The sequence below is a fragment of the Peromyscus leucopus genome, chromosome 7, assembly GCF_004664715.2.
Source record: "Peromyscus leucopus breed LL Stock chromosome 7, UCI_PerLeu_2.1, whole genome shotgun sequence".
NCBI lineage: Eukaryota > Metazoa > Chordata > Mammalia > Rodentia > Cricetidae > Peromyscus > Peromyscus leucopus.
The window spans coordinates 97,020,209-97,036,087 of NC_051069.1; the positions used below are offsets into that span (position 1 = coordinate 97,020,209).

Genomic DNA, 15,879 nt, shown 5'->3' on the forward strand with positions numbered 1-15,879 from the left:
TCTATTGTTTTGCAGCACCTACTAAAGCAAAGTAGTAGGACACTTGATGCTGGTTGTAGCGACCATTGCACAGCAGTGCCCAGTTTCTGCCTCTACTGCAGTCGCAGAGGATCCATCTTCTGACAGATTGCATGGTAACTGACTACCAACTAGCAATTCTTCGTTCATGACACATAAGAGAAATGTTACATTTTTCATGGCCACATATCCAATAACCAAGAATCGGTGATGAGACCCTCCATGTCATTCATGTGGCCCTTGTTCCTCTCTGGGATCCCCTTGATCCCCTCCCTCTGTCCATACATCCTATTGACAGGTCCCAGACACAGGACCTGGGCTGGCAGGTCCTCATCTAAGACTTAGCATTTCCACACTCCCTCCTGGACAGGGTCCCCATGACCCTCTCCTATGGCTGTCTGTAGTGTACTACAGGGCTGGGCTGGCAGTGATCTCCACCATTTTCTGCTCCAACTGAAGAAAGCATGTGATGTCATTGAGCCTCCTATAAAAGGTCTCTCTCTCTCTCTCTCTCTCTCTCTCTCTCTCTCTCTCTCTCTCTCTCTCTCTATCACACACACACACACACAACACACACACACACACACACACCCTGTCACTCAGACACAGCTGACTTCAGAACCAGCTTCTCACATATACATACCCTCCAGCCAGGCTTCTAGAAGCTTAGCCTGGAGAGGCCATCTTGGCTGATGTGACATTGGGTTAGAGGTGTGCAGAAGAGGTGTGGTTTCTCAGGATTGGTTAAACAGGCATGTGAGCCAGACCTGCAGGGTCGTTTCCTCATCATATTAAAGTAGGACCAGGGAGGTGACTCTGCTCTTAGCATGCTTTACCACTCCTCAGGAAAATGTGCCAAGGTTTAGTTTTCCTTGACAGGAATACCCCTGAAAGCCAGCTCCAGGGAAGCAAAGATTGTGTCTGCAGCCCCCCCTCCCCCAGGCGAATAGAATGTCTGTGGGTGTGGACCTGGACAACAGACTAAGACAGCATTTTTCAAATGGGGTGCCACGGAACAGCAGCCTCTCCCATGCTCCGTGAAGCAAGTGTGAGGAAGGCTGCCAACTCATGCCCGTCTTAGAGCTCCGGATGCCCCTGAAGATGCTAAGAGCTTATACTAAAGGACCACTTGATTGTCCAGCCCAGCATTTGTTTGAAGTATTTGGCCAAGAGGTTTGCTCTCCACCAAATACTGTGAATTTGCAGTAAGTTTGAGGCCCTCTTTCCTCCTGGCCCAGAGCCTCGGCTTCCGCCCAGCACCACGAGGCAGATGGCCTGAGTGTCTCCAAGGTCCTCCTACTCTGCTGTTTTTCTAGGCACAGTCAAAGGCTGGCTCCCTTCCCATCTCACTAAAGGTTCTGGACTTAGAGGAACCAAGAGGCTAAGGCTGTGGCATAGTGAATGCTGGGATACCCACCAGGATGCTGGTGCCACCATGTGTGGGTCTTAATCTCACCCACCCTACCTAGGGCTGCAGCACAAGTGAGCATCTCCTGGAGGGGCTCCAGAGGGGAAAGAGCAGCGTGATGATGGGATGGCCCATGGAAACACTGGCCATCCGCCAACTCGCCCCACTCCTGGGAGGCTGGGTGCTTCTGGCTTCTCGGTTGGTAGGATCAGACAGGTGAGCTTCCCCTTTCTTAATCACACCGTTCTCAATGTGGAACAGCTGACACTTACTTAACTGATGGGTGTGGGGATGGGTCTGTTTCTAATCACAGATGCAATCATCACGAGCATGCACGCCTCCTCAGGAAGCCTCCACATTCCAGGAGCAACTCCAAACGCACTGAGTCATCGCCCCACACCAGCAGCTCCTTCCTCAGAATCTCACACTTACCTCTCAAAAACCACACATCCCACACCCACAGCACCTCACAGCATATATAGACCCTGACCTGTTAACAATTATTCTCACTTATCCCCCTCCCACATGGTCCAAACAACTCCAGCTGCTGATAAATCCCAGGGGCTGCCCACAGTAGCTACTCTATCCTGTCCAAACAATCTTTGGGGGAAGAAGCAGAGACTTCTGTGGGTTACCCCGTGGGGGTACAGGATGCCTGGAAACCCACTCAGTGCATTTCAAAAGTATGGCCCTAATTTAGCTAATACATGGGAGCCCCCAGCCTCTGGGTCACCAAAGGGACCCGCCAAAGGCTCTGTTAGGCATCCCACTCCAATGCAAAGCATTCTGAACAAAGCCATGATGGAGATGTGAATTGTCAGTGCTTTGGGGTGAGGAGGCTAAGCTCATGGCTACAGTCCTGAAGGCTAGCCTTTGGGAGAGACAGACAATGCTACCCTTGGAAATGCTTGGCTTCTACCACAAAATTGGGGAGGACAGTCTGGTCCACCTGAGGCCCCCAGATACCTGGAGCTGAAGCCCAGAGAGGAGCTGTCCAGAGTTCTGCTGGAATGCAGTTCCTAGACCTTCCTAGAAGTTTGATCCCCTTACCAGCATCCCTCTCCAGGGCTGTCAAGGAGAGAGGCGGACCCAGGAATAGGGGAATGTGACCACCCTTGCAGGCATGCATGGTCATCTCTAATGGAGTAACCACTGGGACAAGTTGTCCATAAGATTTTCTTTTGCCCTCTCCAAAGGCCTTTTTTTTTTTTTCAGGCTAAAATTAAACCAGGTTTATCGCTTCTCAGCCTTTAGGCTAAGATCAAGTGTAAAATTAAACCAGGTTAAAAAAAAAGCTCTAAGTTTGTGTGTGTGTGTGTGTGTGTGTGTGTGTGTGTGTGTGTTTCATTTGTTTTGGTTTTTTGATATAGGGTTTCTCTGTGTAGCTCTGGCTGTCCTGGAACTCACTCTGTACATCAGGCTGGCCTTGAACTCAGAGATCCTTGTGCCTCTGCCTCCCACCACTGCCAGAAGTATTTTTATTTTTATGAGTACAGGTATTTTCTTGCATGTATGTCTCTGTGAACAATGAGTGGAGAAGGCATTGAATTAGAGTTACAGATGGTTGTAGGCCATTTTGTGGGTGCTAGGAATTGAACCCTAGTCCTTAGGAAGAGCAGATACTGAGCCATTGCTCCAGCCCTATTTAAGTTTTTGGGGTATAAGAATCTCTCAGGAGACCTGGGGCCAGACCCTGCCATCTGATTCCACATCTTGGGGCCAGTACCACCACCACTGCTACCACCCCACCCCTCATCATCAGGGGTACATAGACACTGGTGACTAAGAAAACAGCCATGGTCAGGGGTGGCAGAAAGAAGGGGAAAAGCAGAGGAGGGGTGCCAAGGAGGCACTGGCCGATGCAGGGGCACAGAGGGTGGTTACCTGGGTGAGATGAGGGTTGGGGTTGAACCCACATTGGTTGCAGACCTTGTTGTGACACTGGGTGCAGGTGTTGAAGTTTGGCTGGCTGGAGGTCGACGTGAGGTCCGAGGTCTTGCATATAGGACACAGCGTACTGCTGGGAAGGGGAGCGATCTGGGGCACGGAGTAGGGTGATGTGGGAGTGCTGCCTCTGTCCGGTGACACTGAGGGGGACCGTCCTGATCTCTGTGTCCTGCTGTCTACCTGGAGCGTCCGGCGGGGACCATCAGCCTCCTGGCCTGATGGGCCTTGAGCCCTTGTCTCTCGGGGGCTCTCTCGGCCTGGAGCAGTAGCAGAAGCTTGCTTTGGGGTCGGAGAAGCTGCTCTCTGGCTACCCAGGGGCTCCTTGGGGTCCAGTCTCCGGGAAACGCTGAAATGACATTGAAAATGACTGTTGGAGACACGTCCTATAGACGTACGTGGCTTACATAGGTCCCTTCCAACCTAGAGAGACCCCAGCTCCATCACTGTCCTCTTTCTCTTGCACAGTGACATCATCACAGTCGCCATTTACTGTACCCTGTGCTACAGCCCTGACAAGCTTCCTGGCATCAGGCCAATGGCAGATGGACACGACGGTCCTCTTTCACACCCCGAGGAAGGGCAGGTTCTAGTTAGTAGTCTAGCAGTGCAACACACGTGGGCTGGACTTGTCTGCTGTGTGACACAGAGCCACACGAGGCCCAGGCTGGCCTGGGATTCATTCTGTGTCTAAGGATTACCTTGAACTTCTGATTCCCCTGCCTCCACTTCTAAAGGGCTTGGATTACAAGCAGGCACCACCATACCCAATTCATAAGTTCTGGGGACCAAACCCAGGGCTTTGGGCATGTTAGGCACGTAGTCTACCAATGAAGCTACATCCTCAGCTCCGGGACTGCACTTTTTAAACTTTATTTTTATTTATGTGTCTGGGTGCTCTCCTGCGTGTGTCTGTCTGTGTACCACTGTGGCAGTGCACACAGAAGCCAAAGAGGACACTGGATCCCCTGGTTGTGAGCAGCCGTAGGGGTACTAGGAATCAAACCCAGGTCCTCTGGAAAAGCAGCCAATGCTCTTAACCAATGCGGTGGTTTGAATAAGAATGGCCATATATTTGAATGCTTAGTCACCAGGGAGTGGCACTATTTGAGAAGGATTAGGAGATGTGGCCTTGTCGGAGGAAGTGTGTCACTGGGGCTGGGCTTTGAGGTTTCCAAAGCCCATGCCAAGCCCAGAGTTTCTCTTTCTTCCTTTCTCTCTTTGCCTCAAGATCAGGATGTAGCTCTCAACTGCTTCTCCAGCGCTTGCTTCCCTGTCAACACGCTCCCCGCTGTGATAATGGACTAAACCTCTGAAAACTATAAGCAAGGCCCCAATTAAAAGCGCTCTCTCTCTCTCTCTCTCTCTCTCTCTCTCTCTCTCTCTCTCGTTTTTTTGACAGGGTTTCTCTGTGTAACAGCCCTAGCTGTCCTAGAACTTTCTCTGTAAACCAGGCTAGCCTCGAACTCACAGAGATCCACCTACCTCTGCCTCCTGAGTGCTGGGATTAAAGGTGTGCGCCACCATGCCTGGCAGATGCTTTCTCTTATAATAGCTGTGGTCATGGTGTCTCTTCAGAGCAATAGAGCATGACTGAGGTGGCTGATGAGCCATCTCCGGCCCAGGACTGCACTGGTAAGAAATCTCGAGCTGATGCCAATGTCCTGCTCTGCCCATTCCTTCCAGAGACCCTCCAGTAAGCCCTGTGCCCAGGCAGTCTAAGATGGCAATGTTACTTTTTTCACTGGTGTGAGGCTGGAGTGGGTTTCAAACCCAGCCTTTGAGGAACCACGGAAGGAGGCCCAATGTCCCTGACGCCATGTCCACCCCAGTACAACCCGTCTGCAGTTAGGTTGACCCGTGGGGTAAAAGAAACATTCAGGCTAAAATTGCATTTCCCAAATTCCTTCTTTGGACCAACTTAAGTTCATTTCTGCCAATTTACCTCTTTTCCAGTTTGAAAGAGGGTGAGCACAAAAAGCCAAAGACCAAGTTTCCTGTTGCTTTCCAGAACATTCTAGACTGGCTTTGGCCTGTATCCTTTTGGTGGCTGCTGATAGCAAAGGGACAGACCGGGTTTGCTGAGGCCTAACTTATGTAGCCCACACTGGCCTCTAATTCGTGGCTTTGCCTCCACTATGATTATAGGTGTGAGCTACCATGACCAGATCAGAGTGACTTGTTTGTTTTTCAAGACAGGGTTTCTCCATGTAGCCCGGGTTATTCAAGAATTCCGCCTGCCTCTGCCTCCCGAGGGCTGGGATTAAAGACGTGCACCACCACCGCCCGGCTCAAAGTGACTTTTAAACTCAGTGATGAATCACAGTTTAGCCTTTCTTAGAAATTTTATCCATACTGAGGGCCTGGAACAAACTGGCACAGCCCTAGAAGACTTGTGCAGGCTTGTGCCCACTGCATCCCAGGGCCCAACCGAGCTCCCACTGGGTAGATACGCAGTGAGCACACAAAATGAAAAGGAAGATGTGTGACTATGTGGTGAGCTCAGGGACCAGGGCCCAATCGGGGCAGTGACATCATTCAGTTCTGAACATTTCACATGGAGTTCGCTTAGCAACAGGCTCACAGGAAACAGATCCAACAACAGCCTGCCTGCCTGCCTTCCTTCCTTCTTTCCTTCCTCTCCATCCTTCCTCCCTCCCTTCCTTCTTCCCCTTCTTCCCTCCCTCCCTCTCTCCCTCTGTCCCTCCCTCCCTCTCTCCCTCTGTCCCTTCCTCCCTCCGTCCCTCCTTCCTTCCATTTGTCTTTGTTTCAGTTGTTCACATTCCCTGACTTTGCTGTGGGTCCTCTGACCCGTTTGGGATCTTGTAGACATATCCACCTTCAGACTATGGGCAACAGGCAGCAGTATTCGGCTGAGGAAGCTATGAAAGCAGCCCAACACAAAATCATGAGCTTGTGTGAAATAGCATGAGGCTTCTTTCTGGGAGTTTGTGTGTGGAGGGGCACTAGACTGATTGGCTCCGTCCTGTTTCTGGACGACAACAGGAAGACAATGTCAAAGGGTAGGACGCACCTGAGTTGATAAACTCCTACAGCGCAGGTCAGGTCGCCAGGTGCCCACAGTTACTCTTTACACATATACATATTTTATAAGTCTTCTTATATTCTTTATGAATACCTGCTGAATATTTCATTAAAATGAATTTTTCAAAAAGTAAATCAGACAGGGATCCAATCCTCTGGGGTTGGAAACAGATGTGCAAACAAATCCCTGCAAGACCCACGGCCACAGTCCTGAGGAAGACGACGAAACCTCCACAATGGCCTTAGAGGACAAGGCCCTCTCCGAGATTGACTAGTGAGCTGGCCAGAAGGAAGATGCATACGAAGGCCCAGAAGGGCTGAGGGCATGCTCAGTATGGGTGGAGGGAGGCACAAGTACTTCAGATGCAAATCATTATCATTCCCACCACCACCACAGAGAACCGCTCCTATAGCATCAAGTGTTCAGTTTTCATTGAGAAGCTCAAAATGAATATGGGGACAGCCAGGACAGCAGGGCCTTTAAGGTTTCCCAACAGAGGTGCATTTGGGCTTTGTGGCCCAGAGAAGATGATGAAGGCAGGAAATCCAGTGAAAAGGAAGAACTGCCCGGGAGACAGTTTATAGAACTAGAGGGCAGAAAGATACAATGAAGGACAATCCTGCTTTTCACTCACCTGGGGGATCCAGAGAAGGAAGCCTTCAGGGGTGGGAGTGCAAAACCAAAACCAAAAGTCTGAAGATTGTGAGGAGCAGGAGAAATCTTACAGCGTGCCTCTAGGTATTTTTATCTGAGAGGGTGAGTTCATAGGCAATTCTCAGGAACACAAGTCACCCAGAGAGTAGTGGTCCAGTTAAGCACGCAGGGATCCAACAGCATTCACAGACTCAGAGGAAAGCCCGGAAACAGAGCAGTCAGAAAAAAGACAGAAGAAAATGACCTCAGATAGCTGGGCATGGTGGCGCACACCTTTAATCCCAGCACTTAGGACGCAGAGGCAGGGGGATCACTGTGAGTTTGAGGTCAGCCTGGTCTACATAGTGAATTCCAGGACAGCCAGAGCTACATAGTGAGACCCTACATCGGAAGAAGAAAGAAAATGATGCCACAGGGTTAGAGCCTCCCCTATTAGAGAGCAGTCAACAGTGCCCTGAGGAGAGCTGAGTCTCCACACCTGAGGCTCAGTTGCCGGAGAAAATGGCAACACCCGTGAAGACCACACACCGTACCATGAAAACCCAAGATCTCCCCAGACCCCATTACAGTTCCTCCTCCTGCTTACAAAGGTCCCCATGACAGAGGTCAGGAGTCACGACCATCTGGACATGGATCCCAAGACAGCCCAAGCAGAAGGGACAGCCTGAGGACAGAGGCGGTAAGTCCTCTAGGTGGCCCTCCTTCACAGACACACACAAAGGTCTCCACCAAAATATGATGGCTGGAAGCAAGGAAGAGAAAGGGGAGATGTCCCCATGCAAGACCACCCTGTCCCATGAGAGACCTGGCCTTATGGACACAGGCCACAATGAAGCCCCCAAGGCCAATGTTCCTCCTAGCAGCCTTGAGGCTGCTTCTTGGGGAGTACTGGAATGAGGGTAATGTATGAGGTAGGAAACAGAAAGAAACAAGGCACAGAAGCTCAGGCTGGAGGGAGAGGGCAGATATGAGGGGCGGCTGGACCCAGCAAGCAGAAACTAAAAATACCTGAATATTTTTTGGATTTTTATTTTACGTGTATGAGCTTTTTGCTTGCATGCATGTATATGTACCATGTGCATGTCTGGTGCCCAAGGAGGCCAGGATCAGATCCTCCAGAAGTGGAGTTAAGGATGGTTGTGGGCCATGATGTGTGTACTGGGAATGAAACCTAAGTCCTCTGCAAGAGCACCAAGTACTCTTAATCACTGAGCCATCCCTCCAGATACAATAGCTAAACGCATTTTAAAGATGGTAAAGAAAGGCCAAGGATATGAAAATGTTCAATCTCTACCAGCTTTCCTTCCTTTCAACATTTAGGGCTATTAACTATTCACAAATAATTTTAACCCAATCCTGTTTGCCAAGGCAGGAAGGAACCCCCTGGCTTCCAGGAAGGTTTCAAAGCCGAATAGGCCACCTGTCCCTCCCCAGCCCTAAGAAGCCCTGAGGCTTTCTGTCCCGTGCGTACCACTGCTGGGGAGACATAATCCACAGCGCATTGGTTGGAAGTAAAAAACTAATTGACTCTAGTGACTGGAGGATGCTGCAGACCGGGTCCCAGCAGGGCAACTGGAAGGGAGTAACTGCCTGGTCCATGGTGGGAAGCAGCCAGAAGCTGCTCTGGATACTGTGGTCAGCAAGGACCTGCCAGGGTTGGAGTCTACAGGAAGGAAACGCAGGGAAGAATGGAGCCAGGGTGAAAACCATGCTGTGGGCTCACATGGCAGCATCTAGAGCATGCCCCACCGCCTCCAGTTGACATTTGAAAGAGAAATGACTCATATTAATAAGTTCTCTGTTCGTCAAGATGGGAGGGACCTTAAGGAAACTCTCTGTAAGTCGGGGCAGCTAGAAAAACCCACAGCTTCAAATAAGGTGTTCAAAAATTCATGGCTGACCTTTCAGTAATGGGCAATTAGAGCTGGGCAAACACTGTAGGGGGACCCCCACCTTTGGGGCCATCCTTGGTCTCCGAGCAAGCCAGCAGAGAAGCAGAGGCAGTGCAATGGTGGACTCCTGGGTTTTGGAGTTCCTTCCTCTGGAATGGACTCCAGTTTCCACACAAGGAACCCCCTTACTCAGTCTGTAGGCCCACGAGCGTCCTCCTGCCTTTTTTAAAAATCATGTGATAAAATATGTTTTTGCATTCCCAACACATGAATATTTATCTACAACTACATGCACTTAGACTACTGATAAAATGAGCCCCCCCAATAGAAAGGTTTTAAAGGATGATTGGTAGGAAATAAACACAAGAGAACTGGACATGTAGCTCAGCTGGTGGTGCATGCCTGTAACCTCAGTACTCTGTGGGTAGAGGCAGGAGGATCAGGAGTTCAAGGTCATCCTTAACTACATCCCCAACTTGAGACTAGCTGGGGCTAGAAAAAGAGAGGTGAGGAGACATAAATAGTTTTCACATTTTCTACTTTGTCCCACCTCCTACCCAACATGTGCCCTAGTTTAGACGCCACGGCTGAGACACCCAATTACCAGTCTTTTTTTTTTTTTAAAAAAAGACTGTATTTTTAGGGTGTGTGTGTGTGTGTGTGTGTGTGTGTGTGTGTGTGTGTGTGTGTATGTATGCATGCGCGCGTGCAGTACCTTCAGAAGCCGGAAGTGTGGTGGTTTGAAGAAGAATGCCCCCTATAGGCTCATATATTTGATGTTTAGTCATCAGGGAGTGTCTCTGGATTAAGAGGTGTGGCCTTGTTGGAGGAAATACGTCATTGGGTATCTCTTCATAGCAATAGAACACCGACTAAGACAGGAAGAAGAGTGGGAAATGCCATTGCCTTCAATCAGACATGAAGGTCATGGACTTACCATTTATGATATGGGACAAAACCAAACCCTCAGACACATCTCCAGTGATCCCCAGCTTATAGAGGGTCTCACTCAGAACTGGGCCAGATACACTTCAAGCCAAATTCATTCCCTGCTAGAACGAAACCAGAAGGCATACAGTAGTGGGTCATGGAGTGTTTACCTTTGACCTTCCCTGAGGTCATTCTGCACCCCTCTCTCCATTCCTTCCCCCATCTCTTATAGCTTTCCCCATCTGCATGTGGGAAACAGAAAGCGTCAACTACCATAAGCTCCATCTAGCTTTGAAGGCCGAACGTCTCTTGCTCCATGGCGCCTGCGACAGACATTGTGTGAATGGCAGCTTGGCTATAGGCCGGTGAGTTGTGAATGCAGTCTGCTTAGCGTAAGGACTACTACGCCATAGGTTTATCACTGATGTCTGCAGAGTTTCTTTCTAGAAAGAGCCTTTCATTCGTTCGTTCGTTCGTTCATTCATTCATTCAAAAAGAGTTCACAGGGATCAGGCTTTCTGAGTCCCTGAATGTTTGGCCATATCTTTGTGATCTTGAACTTGAACAACAGCTTAGCTGGACATAAATTCTGAGTCCACACTTTCCTTCCCTGAACTGGACAGCTGCTGCTTTCCATTCCTGCCGAGGAGAACGCTGGGTCAACCTGACATTCTCCCTTTTTCATATTGTAAACCTTCTCCCTCTAGACCAGCGCTTCTCAACCTGTAGGTCACAACCTTTTGGGGGTCCAATGGCCCTTTGACAGGGGTTGCATATCAGATATTTATGTTATAATTCATAACAGTGCCAAAATTAGTTATGAAGTAGAAATGAAAATAATTGTATGAGTGGGGGTCACCACAACCTGAAGAAGTGTATTAAAGGGCCACAGCCTCAGGAAGGTTGAGAACCACTGTGCTAGATTAAACAAGAACTCTTTCTTTCTTTCTTTCTTTCTTTCTTTCTTTCTTTCTTTCTTTCTTTCTTTCTTTCTTTCTTTCTTTCTTTCTTTCATTTATTTATTTTTTGGTTTTTCGAGACAGGGTTTCTCTGTGTAGCTTTGCACCTTTCCTGGATCTTGCTCTGTAGACCAGGCCGGCCTCAAACTAACAAAGATCTGCCTGCCTCTGCCTCCCGAGTGCTGGGATTAAAGGCATGCACCACCACTGCCCGGCTGAACTCTTTCTTTTTAAAGTTTGGTGATTTCACCAAGAGACATTTGGGGGTTGAACAATCCATGTCAATATTTCCTGAAATTGCCTATGTCCTTTCAGACTAAGACATCAGTTGGGCCTAGTGGCACAGGCTTGTAATCTTAGTGACTCAGGAGGCTCATACACAGACACACACACAGACACAAACACACACAGACACACACACACACATACCACACACACACATCACACACACACACATACAACACACACACATCACACACACACACACACACACACACATACACACACACACACACACACACACACACACACACACACACACACACGCACATTTTTGTTGTTGTTTGAGACAGGGTTTCTCTGTGTAGCCCTGGCTATCCTGGATCTCACTCTGTAGACCAGGCTGTCCTCAGACTCACAGAGATCCACCTGCCTCTGTTTCCCAAGTGCTGGGATTAAAGATGTAGGCCTCCACTGCCTGGCTGAACCTTTTTTTTTTTTTTTTTAAATTTCAGGCAGTTCCCAGAACCCCTGAACAAGTGCCCCCTCCCCGACCTATGACACCAGTCTCTCTAGTCACATGCATACATCTGCGTGTAAACCCTGAGTGAAGCCTGGGAACTCACAGACAACTGGATCTATGTCCACGAGCTCACCAGGCCAGCTAAATGTCTCCACAGCACCATGTGCGTCGCACCTCTGGTGTGAAGCCGCCCTGAGGTCACCTCCCACAGGTGTTAGAAGCCAGAGTTGCTCCTTGCAGGACCCTACTGGCTTACTTTCTGTCATTCAGGTCAGAATGAGAGCCCCAAGCGACAAGGGTCCCTGAGCCTTGTAGTGCAGTCTCTGTTTGCAATCTGAGGGAGGCAGGTTTCACAGATTGTTTTAATTAACTGGTGAAAAAAATATAATTAGTAAAGGTTTGTAGGAAATGACCTATTAAGGCTCCTTTTAGGTGAATTAAGACAGACACGTTTATACTATTCACCTATTACAAAGTTCTGGTTCAACCAATTAATTATTCATAAATTCCCAGAGGACACCAGAAAAAGAATGGGTTTTACAATGGTAGAGAGCTGGCTTCTTCTGTAAGAACTTAGCAGAAGAGAGAGTGCGGTAGCTTTGTGATCGTGCCTATGGGCTCCTTCCCTGACTTCTGACCTGCAGGACTGCTCATCCCAGCAGAGACATGCACGTGGGCATTCCTGCTGAGAGCCAAAGGGGCCAGAGAGGAAGGGAGACAGAACAGGCAGGTATCCAGGCCAGAGTCACTACCCAAAACTGAGACCCAGGCCAATAGGTCCTCGAAGGGCTCTCTCCCTGTCACCTCCTAGGCTCTCCAGATGGCCTAGTATAGACCACCAGAAGAAATGAAGGCCCAATTACTAGGAACTCTTTCTTTTGGGCACTATTAAGTACTGAACCTGGGTGTTGACTTTTGTCTGGGCACATCACAGTGCTTCCCTGTGCCCAGACCTACAGCATACACTCCATTTGAGACCCAAGGAGCTTCCTGGCCCTTCTAATCTGTTGTGAGTGAGTGGCTCCAGACCCACCAGCTGTCTCTATGGACTCCTCAACCTGTGGAGAAGTCAGCCACTTCTCCACAGCCTTCTGGGAGTGCCATGGCTCCCAGCGTGACCAGGTCGCTGAGGCTCTTGCTCCATACCCAACTTCCGTACTGGGATCCCACATGGGCACAGTTTTGAACTGTGCAGTGTCCTAGTTTCCTGACCCAAGGGGAAAAGCTCCTAAAGCTGGGAAACTCTAATCAGAAGTCAGAAGTCATTGCATAAAGCTGAGCCAGCTGTTCCCAGGTCCCAGCTACTGCCGACTCTACCTCTCCAGCCCTCCACCAAAGGGACAGTGCACAAGCCTCTTCCAAATTCTGCTGCAACTGGAAAGTCAAGATAAGCAAAAGAAATCTGTAAGCCTTTGTGACTCGGGAGAAAGCAAGCCCCAGCCCCTGCCTACTGTACCCAAGAATGAAAAGACCCAGGACTATGAAGCAGAAACTCCTTAGTTCCTGCCTACTCTTCAGCATCTGTGCTGAGAGACTCCATGTTCAGCCTGCTGACAGAGCTTCCAGAATGTCTCCCAACCCACAGAGATGGCCAGTTACAGGAAGGAAGACATGGCCAACGGCACAGCTGGTAGGATCACTCGGGGTTTATATCACTGAAACTTGAATAGGCCGAACATGTGTGATGCTTGGAGTACGGTCTAGACCCAGAAACTCCCTGGTCATGAGACATTAGACAGCCTGCTGTTTGAGATTTTCCAGGGAAAGGCTGCCTGGCCCGCAATCCCTTGAGTTGATTCTCATGGGGAGTCAATAGATTTTGAAAATTACATCTATTGCCCATTCAGGGAGAGAAAGAAACACCAAAGGAATTTTCACCTACTCCATGTTAAAAAGTTATCTGTGTAATGGGAGGGGTATAGATATGAACAAGGTGATGATATACAGTATGAAGTGTCACGGTTGGTTGGGGTAGCCCACACATGTATGGAAGTGTGAGCCTTGACTGCAGTGAGTTTCTAGTCAACCCGGGAGAAAAAAGAAAGAGAGAAAGAAAACTGAATGTGATAATGAAACCCATCATTTTATACTATATACTAAAAAATAAAATAAAAACTAAAAGTAATGATGAAACCCATCATTTTATACTATATACTAAAAAAAAGTAATAAATAAGCTACTAAAGGACAAAAAGAGAGCTCTCCAGAAATCAAGACTTCTTTTTTTTTTAAATATTAGATGAAATGAAAAACTAGCAACAGTCCTGTTCCTTTTTATTTTTCTATTTAAGAATAATAATAATAAAAAAACTTGTCTGTGACTCAAAAATGGTTAAAAAAGAATTGGGGGATTGCCTGTTGACTTTACTTATTTATTTATCTATTGGTTCTTAGTTTTAATTCTGAAAGGAAACAAGAGGAAGGGCTGAGGCAGCTTAGTGGGTAGAGATTTGATGCCAAGCATTAAGACCTGAGTTCAATCCCAGGAGCCACATGACGGAAGGCGGCTGCTCCCTAATCTCCACATGCATGCATGCTAGGCGCACACACACGAGCGCGCGCACACACACACACATACACACTACACATACACACACACACACACCACACACACACCATACACACACAGACATACACCACACACACACACACCACACACACACACACACACACCACATACACACCACATACATACCACACACACATACATACCACACACACACACATACACCACACACACATACACCACACACACACACACACATACACCACACACACACACTACACACACACACACACACACACACACACACACACCACATACACACCACATACATACCACACACACATACATACCACACACACACACACACACACACACCACACACACACACACACACACCACATACACACCACATACACACACACATACATACCACACACACACACACACACACACACACACACATACACCACACACACATACTACACACACACACACACATACACCACACACACACACACACACACACACACACACACACACACACACGCACACACACACCACTAAATAACGTACAGAAATTGTAGAAGGGGTCAGACTCCCATCTCCACTCACGCCAAGTCACCCTATGAGCACTCTACTTTGGTCACTTGTCCCTGCAGCCCGGGCACGGCCCTCGCTCTTGAGCAGGCTTGTTCCAGAGACTGAAGAGGCCCGCTTTGACCAAGGGTCTACAGCACTGTCTGCAGCAAGACAGCGGTTAACACTGGAAAGAGGGAGGGGCCAGCGAACCGGTCAGTAAACAAGCGCTTGCCACAGAAGCTCCAGAGCCCACGGTGACAGGAGAAAACTGACTCGTGGAGGTTGTCCTCTGACCTCCACAAACATACCATGGCACACCCCCCATGCCATATGCATACACAATAACAATGATTTTTAAAAGAGATAGCAGGTATCAAGGAGAAAGAAAAGCTTTGCTTTGCACACTCAAACTTACTACAGTCGAAAGAATTTAAAAAATTAATGTTTCTACATACAAAACTCCATCTTTCACACATGAAACAATGGGAACATGAAGTGTGTGTGTGTGTGTGTGTGTGTGTGTGTGTGTGTCCAGAGAAAAGTGGATCATCTAACTTTCTTCTACACATGGTCAGAGAGTTCTCAGAGCCTACCACAGGACCCAGCCAGCAGGGCCACATATGTTTGTCACCTGAATGACAAACACAGTGAAATGACTGGCTAGGGAGCCAGAGCTCTCTGTGGTAGGGGCCAACGCCCTGGGCACGGGAGACAGGGCCCACTGCAATGACCCTGGGGCCTACCAGGCATCCCGGGCCAATGACAGACGGGAATGGGGAAGGACCTAAAGTCTGGGACAGACGTGACAGTATCTGTTCAGAAGTCTTATTCAGAAAGTCTGCTTGAGAAAGGCCTGGCTTTCCTGTGAGCTTGGCCACAATCGTCACACACGTGAAGGAAGCCTTAAGGAGCCACGCTGCGCTGAGTGCTCACCAAGCATGAGAATGAGGGCTTCTGGAAGCACCCCCAAGGTGACCGCCCCACTGTGGGCATGTGCCACATCCTCCACAGCACACTACAGTGGGACCCCACACTGCCTGCAGACAAGGATTCCTGATGCCACACCTGACCCCATCCCACCTGAGCTCACCCTCCATTCTCTCTCCAAGGCCCTTTCCTGAAGACCCAGTTTCACAGGCTGGGGAGAGGGCTCCGTGGGCCAAGAACAGCTATGCAAACATGAGCACCGCAGTACGGATCGC

At 48.9% G+C, this 15,879-nt stretch overlaps 1 protein-coding gene across 1 annotated transcript in view; it reads right to left on the reverse strand.

The window, feature by feature from the left end:
* The window catches only part of Bsn (bassoon presynaptic cytomatrix protein), a 92,447-nt gene that overhangs the window by 38,363 nt on the left and 38,205 nt on the right, over positions 1 to 15,879 (reverse strand). Inside the window, 1 exon segment of the mRNA XM_028886995.1 lies at positions 3,311 to 3,719. Within this exon segment, the coding sequence (XP_028742828.1) occupies positions 3,311 to 3,719 (409 nt within the window).